At 34.4% G+C, this 9,271-nt stretch overlaps 1 protein-coding gene across 1 annotated transcript in view; it reads right to left on the minus strand.

The window, feature by feature from the left end:
* The window catches only part of LOC107601539 (butyrophilin subfamily 1 member A1-like), a 13,453-nt gene extending 5,542 nt beyond the window's left edge, over window positions 1–7,911 (minus strand). Inside the window, exons 1-5 of the mRNA XM_016293775.1 lie at window positions 7,881–7,911; window positions 7,399–7,773; window positions 6,774–7,046; window positions 6,439–6,546; window positions 4,695–4,736 (exon numbers count right to left, since the gene is read on the minus strand). Of these exons, the coding sequence (XP_016149261.1) occupies window positions 4,695–4,736; window positions 6,439–6,546; window positions 6,774–7,046; window positions 7,399–7,773; window positions 7,881–7,911 (829 nt within the window). The remainder of the gene's footprint in view (window positions 1–4,694; window positions 4,737–6,438; window positions 6,547–6,773; window positions 7,047–7,398; window positions 7,774–7,880) is intronic.
* Window positions 7,912–9,271: the final 1,360 nt, after the last annotated feature.

A 9,271-nucleotide genomic window follows, 5' to 3' on the forward strand; every position in this document is an offset into this window, starting at 1 on the left:
AACATATTCAGAACATAACTGTTAGTCCCCTTCAGTCCTTGGAATTTACATTTTATAAACACAATCAATTTTATACTTTATCTTTACACCTAAAGTTTGACTTCTGTTATGACGCAGCTATCATTATTCCAGCAAACACACTGAGCACATTTGCACCTGAAATCAGGACGACTGATGTCCTCCAAACTTTTACCTACAAAACAAAGTACAGACTCTCATATTGAGCACATATAAAAATATTTATAAAAGAGCTGAATGAAAGCTGTCACAGTACTGCATTTACATCAGTCATTACACTTTCAGAGATTTGCAAGCTCTAACAGAGGGAATGATTGTCACTGAATAACTTCAGAAGATTTAGACTATACAGAACTTGCATTTAGTTGCATGAACTATTATTATGACACTTACTTAGTCCTTGTAATGACACGAACACTCAGAGATGAGGGAGAGTAGGATCTAAATACAGTATTTATTACACAAACTATAATCCAAGAAGCACAAGTGCAGAATCAGAATTAGCTTTATTCGCCAGGTGTGCGCAAACACACAAGGAATTTGCTGTGTTTTTTTTAAGGTGCTCCTGGTACATACATACATGCATGCATACATACACATCTGACAGGAGAACCGAAAAAAAAAACATTTAAAATAGTAAAACTTAATAAATAATGCGTAGGAATCTGGAACAGTAGATTTATGTACAGATTTGTGCATTATTTACTCTATACAGAACTGTATAAATAAAGAGATATGCATACAGTATGTATTTGCTGAAAACACCAACAACACATCCAACAATGGACAAGACCGACAAAGACCACAGGAACACTGGAGTTTAAATACACAAGAGCTAACAAGACACTCCTGGAAACAATCAGGGAACTAAAAGGACTGCAAACAGAACAGGAAACATGAACAAAACAGGGCAGAATTCAACCTAAAGGTCCAAATATCAAAAACACAAGGTACACAAAACCGAGTAAATGTAACAGTCCTTGTAGGAGCTTGGCAGTAAAAATCTATTTTGTCTCGAACAGAGAGGCTCAGACATAATGATAACATGACAACAAGAAATTAAAACAGGCTTGGAAAGACACAATTCAATGAAATACAAAATCAGTGAGAAATCAAATTGAAAATGAAGAACATTCATCAACAAACACTATTAAAGAAGGAACAGTATAACTGTATCTTCATGATGCTCTTCATTCATTTTCTGCTCCAGATCAAAACATTATTCATGTTGAAGTAAAGCATCGATCTTGTAAAGAAATTCATACAGGTATTATGTATATTACTTTATTAAGTCATTTAAGCAGAAGTCTTTAAATCAAAATATTTTAAGATCACAGTAAACATAAAATCACCCTTGTGTGTCCAAATTGTTGACTGGTAGTGTAAATAATATTTAAGTTGGCTTGAAAAAGCCAACTTACTGAAATACTATTTAAACTTCTTCTTCTTCTTCTTCTGTTGACTGTAACTCCTCCTAGAGCTTTAACTCTACAACCACTGAACTCAGCTCAGATCTTCAGACTGATCAGAAGTTAGTTGCTATCTTTCCTAACTGATCGGACTTGAAGATTGAAAACTGAAGATTAAAAATCATAAAAATCCCAGTTCAAATGAGCCAAGACTATTCAAACTCCAACTGTCAAAAATCAGTTTTTCTAATAGACTGTATTGCCTTCAATACATCCAGACTTTAATTTTTTTAAACTATTTCAAAGAAAATGAAAACCATCAAACTTTTAAAACTTAAAAAAAAAACTTTTGGGCCTGCCTTTCTCAAGCCAACTTCAAAGTTTGTCCTCGAACTTTACTATCTATTTATTGCTGTTACCCTTTTTATTGCGGTTTCTTTTATTTCAGTTGATCATGTAAATTCACTGATCTCAGTAGTAATCATCACAGATGATCAGTGGTGTGGGGTTTTCATTACTCTCATACCCCAAACAAACAAATGGATAGAGTTTCTCATTAAAAGACTGATTAGTGTAAGAGTAGATATGAGAGCTGGACTCCACATCATTAAAGAAGATGAGACCTTTCTTATAATCCACAAACACACTGACCCTCTGAGGATTCACACTCAGAGAAAAAAAGGAAGCAGAAGAATCGTGAGCTCGATACAACCCATCTCTCCGTCCCACAATCCAGTATCCATTCTCAGGACTCAGACTGATCCAGCCCTTCCTGTTAACAGATTCTCTGGTCACTCCTAAATCCCACTTAGTTTGTCCGTTCACCTGCACCTCAAAGTAGAAACACCCTGAGGAGAATCCCTCCTTCCCAAGAACACCAAGATAATCATTAAATCTGTCTTTTCCTCCATTCACTCGATTCATTTGTGTGTTTTCACATCTCACTTGTTTCCCATCATCAGACACGATGAGATGTGGATGAGCCGTATCAGCATCCAGAATCACATTCACTGTGGAAAATATTGGAAATTCATATGCTTTACAGATGAGTATATAATAAATTATTTATCTTTATAGGAATCATGAGAACTTTACAAGATAAACTAAATAAAGATACACCATTAATTGTAAATAAATGTAATGTTTAATTATAAGCAATAATGTTCATAATTTTCACATCTACTGCTGATAGACTAAAATGTTCTGATTGTCCTGTTTCATTTTCATTTTCAAATAATTTTGTCTTGCTTTTATTTAGTTATGAATGTAAAATAAATAATTAATATAAATAATTAATATATTAAAGTAATTATGCTATAAAATATGCCTTTAATTAAAATAAATATTTATGCCCTTTTACTCACCCGAGTGTGTTCTTAAATGTGTGAGAGCTAAAAACAGAAAGTATGAAGTTATAAAGGCTTCAGAACAGAATTCATCTTTAGATCAATAAAGTTATTTTTTATCCACCACTTGAAGACGAACAAAATCCAAGAAGATTTACACAGTTTATATATCTTGTAATACAATTTAATGAATTGAATACATATATGAATGCACAGCATATTCATTCATTGTTTGCTAAATAATTTATAAGTAATGAATTTATATTTTAATTAAGCCATATAAAACAAATTCAACTTTAGGTATAATTGTCTTCAGACTTTCTAAAAGTTGTTCACATTCTAAAAAGAATTATGAAAAAGATGAGAAAACATTAAAATTCAATCACTTTTATCACTCTGACAAACAAGTTATGATCATTTAGTTGTGTTTATAGTGTGTGTTAATGCCACACGAGTGCACATCAGGAGCCATGAAGCTGGTTTAGCTGACCACAGGTAAGTTTCAGTTTAGTTTGTGCCAACTCTGGGTTTTAGGCACCATGAAAGTGGTTTGGCTTTCAGCGGTGTTCATCGCTCCACAGATAACCTGCTCCGGGGCAGATTATGTTCTGGTTTAGAGATCACAAACTGAAATCTGACCAATCAGCTTTGAGTAAACTGACACAGCTCTGACACAGTAAAATTACTCCTCCAGTTTCTCTTGCTCCAAAGTAAATGACACTACATAGTAAAACATATTTAAAGATCGTCTGGCTTTTAGTAATCATTATTTATTGTAATTATTTTATATGATTTACATAATTATTATACCCTTAATCCATTTTAGCAATTTTAGTTTAATAAATAAGCTTTTATTTTAAATGAATATAAATACACACAGATAATATGAAATATAAATAAGCTTTAGATAGATAAAGCTTTAAACATGACATATGAGCTTAGATTGTTGAGTATCTGTATACCTATATATATTATTAATTATATAAACTATATACACTTCACAACTTCACAACTATCACTTGCACTGATATGGCAAGATGTTTTCTTTAAGTTGTCCTCTTTCATGGACAGCTCTTTTCATCTTACTGTGTAAATGTGTTTAAATTCTTTATATTTTTCAATCTTTGGCAGTAAATCGCACAGACTCTCTCGTGAGAAATGAATCACAGTTTCAAGGCATGTGATTGGCTGTTCATTACTGATGTCACACTTTCATGTGCACGTGCTCCATAAAGCTATATCTCAGAGTTGACAGAGAAAGTTGATGATCAGTGTCATGGTACCAACAAAGATGGATTGGACTGGTTTGGTTTGGTTTTGTCAAGTCAAAACTAATTCTGTAACCCTGAGTTTGTTCAGCACCATCATGATACAAGAACCTGCGCAGGATCAGGATTAGGTTCTGTTTTGTGTTTTTGTGCATGTTTTCTTAGTTCTAGTTTTCCCGCCTGTGTTAATTACTGTGTTTGTTGCCTTGGTTACTCATTTAGTTACCCCTGACCCATGTAATGCCCTCGTGTATTTATAGCCTTGGTTTTGGTTCATTATCTTCTCATTTTTAAGTTGGTTGTTCAGTGCTCTGTTTCTTTTGTGTTATTTTTTATTAAACAGTACTGCTTGCGCTTAGATCCAGCTCTATATTGTCTTTTTTGCAACCAGTCATGACAGACCTGAATAAATATACATTATATACACAACTGGTGACCATTAACCAGACCCAAGATATACACAAGATAAATGAATGCACACATAACTGTGTTTTATGCCTGACAACAGACTTTAAATGAATAATGAGTTAATAACTATCTAAGATATACACAAAAGTATATGAATACACAGTGTGTGTTTATTAAATATTTTGTGGATGAAAACAGACTTTAAATGAATACTGAATTAAATTATTCAATAAAGACAGATTCACCCTGTTGTAGTCCTCTCTTCTCCTTCTCTAGTCGATCGTGTGCTGAAGAAAATTCAGAATAAAGACGAGAGAAAACAGAATTCAGACAACAAATACAAATATAATGTTTGATTCAGGAACAATAACTACAAGTCACAGGATCTAAGATATACACAAAAGTATATGAATACACAGTGTGTGTTTATTAAATATTTTGTGGATGAAAACAGACTTGACATTAATACTGAATTAAATTATTGGTCACACTTTAGTTTGGGGACCAATTCTCACTATTAACTAATTATTAACTACAACTTTTGCCTAAATAAACAAATTGTCTGCTTATTAATAGTAAGGTAGTTGTTAAGTTTAGGTATGGGGTGGATTTCGGGATGTAAAATATGGTGATGCAGAATAAGGCATTAAAATCTGCTTTATAATACTAATAAACAGCCAATATGCTAGTAATAACCATGCTAATAAACAGCTAGTTAATAGTGAGAATTGGTCTCTAAAGAGTTGCCAAATTATTTAATAAAGACAAATTCAAAAATGTTTGTTTCCTCAACATCATTTTTCGCAGATGAGGTGGTTTATCAAAACAAAAATGTGTAGACAAAATTCTGTTTTTTCTTCACATTATATTATTTTTAGTGTAGTCGCAGAGCTTGACACAGAAAACAGTGTGTTAAAACTGCAAATGAAAATTCATCCTGTTCAACCAAGGAAACCAGCCAACAAGAGCATTCATATGAAGTCATTCAATATTGTTTAAAGTTTTCTTCATAGATTGATATTAAACAAAATACACTCAAAATAATTTGAGATGTGACATGTGAAAATTAAAACCTGCAATATAAAGGCAGTGACCTTCATTGACAACTTCAATCTTTTCTGGGGTCATAGATAACTGTTTACACCGGATGGCCTCCACCCAAACAAACTAGGTGCAAGAGTGCTGAAGAACAACATCTAAGTCTCCCTCCATCATCCTTCAGCAGTGTGTGCCAGTCCACTCAACCAGAATGACACACACACACCTGGACAGAGTATGAACAAAGACTATAGATCTACAAAGACGGTTCACTCCTATCACGTATGAATGGGAGAAACTGCAATGTGCAATATGGCGGAATAGTTGCGCCTTCTGAATGAAAGAGCCAATCGCTGATTGATAAAGTCATCGTGTCACTGCACCGTTAGAAGCTCCGGTTCCCATAGAAACCTGAGACTCACGCTTATGACTGCACATGTGCAATGGCAGGTCTAGACTGAAAAATAAGCCTTTTTAACGCTACTTCAGGATCAAGTCAGTTAGAAATACCAAGGGTTCACTCAAAACAAGGGGAGTCTGCTTTTAGCTATTATGCCACCCACAGCTGGAATCAGCTTCCAGAAGAGATCAGATGTGCTAAAACACTAGCTATATTTAAATCTACACCCAAAACACATCTGTTTAGCTGTGCATTTACTGAATGAGCCATGTGCTATGTCCGAATGATTGCACTGTATTTTATGTATCGTCATCTTTTTTCTTAACTGATTTAATTCAATTTAAATCAATTTTTAAATAATTTTAAATTTGTAATCCTTGATTTTATTGTTGTGATTTTTTATGATTATTTGTAATTCTTTTTTATGTAAAGCACTTTGAATTACCATTGTGTATGAAATGTGCTATATAAATAAACTTGCCTTGAAAATTATTGTCATACTGACGTATTTACATAAAATATATAAAATATTAAGAAAACAAGCATTTTACCTCTGTTTTTACGAGTAAACACAGCTATCAGTATTGCAGCAATCACACTGAGCACAACAGAAACTGAAATCAGGATGACTGATGTCCTCCAAGAATGAAACATATTACCTGTTATATAAAACAGTAGTTAAGTGCATTGAGTAAATCAAACGTATTTTGGCGAGATGATAAAAATATATATATAATGTTCAGTTCTGAATGGTACATACACAGTCAAATATTTTAGCCTTACTTAATGTAATGGACTAAGCTGATAATCATTCAATCTTTTCACTGCATCAAAATACCACGAGAAGATGACAAACAGTTACAGGAACAAAAGTGTCAGTACTTACTTGTGGTGATAATCAGTGCCTCCAGCATGTGATGTCTCAGTTTGACTCTGCAGTGAATCTTGTCACTGTGATGTATAGTGACAGTGTGTTTCACACTGAATCTATCTGCATTTCTGTGTGTCTCTGTAGTTTCTGAACTCAAACTGACTCCTTCACTGTTCAGCCACTCAAGATCAGGCTCAGGATACCAACCTTCAGATTGACACTGTAGATGAAGCCCTCCTGAATGACCAAACCCATCTACAGTGATCACTGGAGGATGTCCTACAACAGCTACAGATGAAGATGAAGAACATTCTGTTGTTATTCTGGCTTTTTTTAAAGTTAGTAAGTGCATGTTAAGGCTTGAATACATTACACGACCATTGCCCTGATTTTTCATACATGTTTGATATTTTCAGCTGATTTTAGATCACATTTTGTTTTCATTTGTCAAGCATCTCCTAGGCACACGTTTCTCCGTGAGTTTGTTGTGATCCTCAGTTGTGTAGTGTATAATGGCCAGTTTTCCTCTGTGACTATTCACGAAGTCAGTAAATGTATGATGCCTATTGTTTTAAAATCTGTTCAGATTTTAAAAGTTATGTAGTATATTCCAGCTATTCGTTTTCAATGGTTTACTCACCTTCCACTTTAACATCAACAGTAGCATCATCAAACCAGGATTTAGACTGAATAAAACACTTATAACGTCCTTCATCAGAGAATTGGACTGATGCGAGTTTGAGTGATGCATCGCCTCTCTGTAGTTCTTGATGATTCAGTTTTGTTCTTCCTCTGTAGGACTGACTCTGGTCTGTATTTTTGTCTACATGATCCTCATAAACATGCACTACTGAGTCTTTCAGATCAAGTCTAAACCACTCCACTCTCATGTCCACAACACTGATGTTGGGTTTCACTGAACATGGCAGAATCACATCTTCACCAGCTACAGCAAACACAGGATCAGAAGATCCAACTACTTCATACTGCTCTGTAAAAGATAAAGAGAGCAGGTCTTATTAAAAGTGAACCTCCTATCAGTTGAACAGCCAGCCTTCAAGGCCTACAGCGTTCCCATGTAAAACAGCAGCTGTCCTTCTCCACACAGCTCTGCATCCGAACATCTCTGCTTGAAAACACTGCTTGTGTGCATTTTTCTAAGGTACGGCAACAGAGTTGAAGCAAGATTTATGGTCACACATTTTTATAAGAAAAAAAGTTATTTTTAAACAATTTAATGTTGTAGAATTAAGTAAATTAGTGTTTAGGGCTTTTATATCTAAAATGAATGAAATATTACAAAAAGAAATTAATCTCCTTACTTGTTGCATTATCATTATGTTTCTGTAACTCTGACTACATGTACTAAAAAAATTTGAAATAATATTTCATAAAAACCTTTAAAATTGCCATTGCTCCAAAAAATGGTTCATGTGGTCTTTAAATAAATGCACAAAAAATATAAAAATCCTTAAGCTGTCATTTATGTGTATTCATAAATCAAAAGATAATATAATAATGTGGTCTAAGTTTAAATGTTAAAAAAATAAATACATTTTAAGACATCTTGCCATTCCAAAAGTGGACGTTTCTGTAGAATGACCCCAATACTTCTTCTTCTTCTTCTTTCAGGTTTAATGGCGGTTGGCAACTCATCTCAAAGGTGCATTACCGCCACCTACTAGACTGGGGTGTGGGCATTAGACTGACATCAAAGGAGTGGAGAGGGAAGAGAGAGAGAGAGAAAAAAAACATTTTCCCTATTAAATTCTTTCACTTAACCCAGTGTTTTTCAAAAATATCATTAATAAATTGCGTATTCTCCCAGATGTTTTCCCTAATAAATGCTCAAGTGTCATGCTTTGTTCATCCATTTGTGCCTTTAATTCTGCCCTATCTTCTTCATATTTTTTGCAGTCTAACAGTATATGCTTCACTGTCATTGTACATTACAATAAGTGCATAATCCAGTGGGATGTTTTCCTATTCTGTGCAATGTTGTCTTTAAACCAGTGTGACCCATTCTAAGACGTGAGACTAATATCTCCTCCCTTGGGCTTCTGCCCTTCCTCATGCTTGTGACTACTTGATTTTGTATACTGTATAAATGACGTCCTGTATCCGCTGTGTTCCAATATTCCTGCCATATTTTAAGTGAATGTTGCTTTATGACGGTTTTGACCTCTGCTCTACTTATTGGTACGTGTACATCTACTGTTTCATGCTTTGTAGAGTTTTTTGCTAGCATATCCACAACTTCATTTCCTTCCACCCCTACATGGGCAGGAACCCAAAGGAAGGAGACAGCCATTCCCTTATTATGAAGTGTGAGAAGCAAGTGGAGTATTTGATATATGAGGTCTTGTCTACATGACGCTCTCCCAGATTGAATGCTTAATAATGCTGATAAACTGTCCGAGGCTATAACGACACCTTGATTCTGATTATTTTCTTCCACCCACCCTAATGCCAGTAAAATTGCTACTAACTCCACAGTGTAAACTGACAGGTAG

The sequence above is a fragment of the Sinocyclocheilus grahami genome, unplaced genomic scaffold, assembly GCF_001515645.1.
Source record: "Sinocyclocheilus grahami isolate Dianchi unplaced genomic scaffold, SAMN03320097.WGS_v1.1 scaffold307.1, whole genome shotgun sequence".
NCBI classification, from domain to species: Eukaryota; Metazoa; Chordata; class Actinopteri; order Cypriniformes; family Cyprinidae; genus Sinocyclocheilus; species Sinocyclocheilus grahami.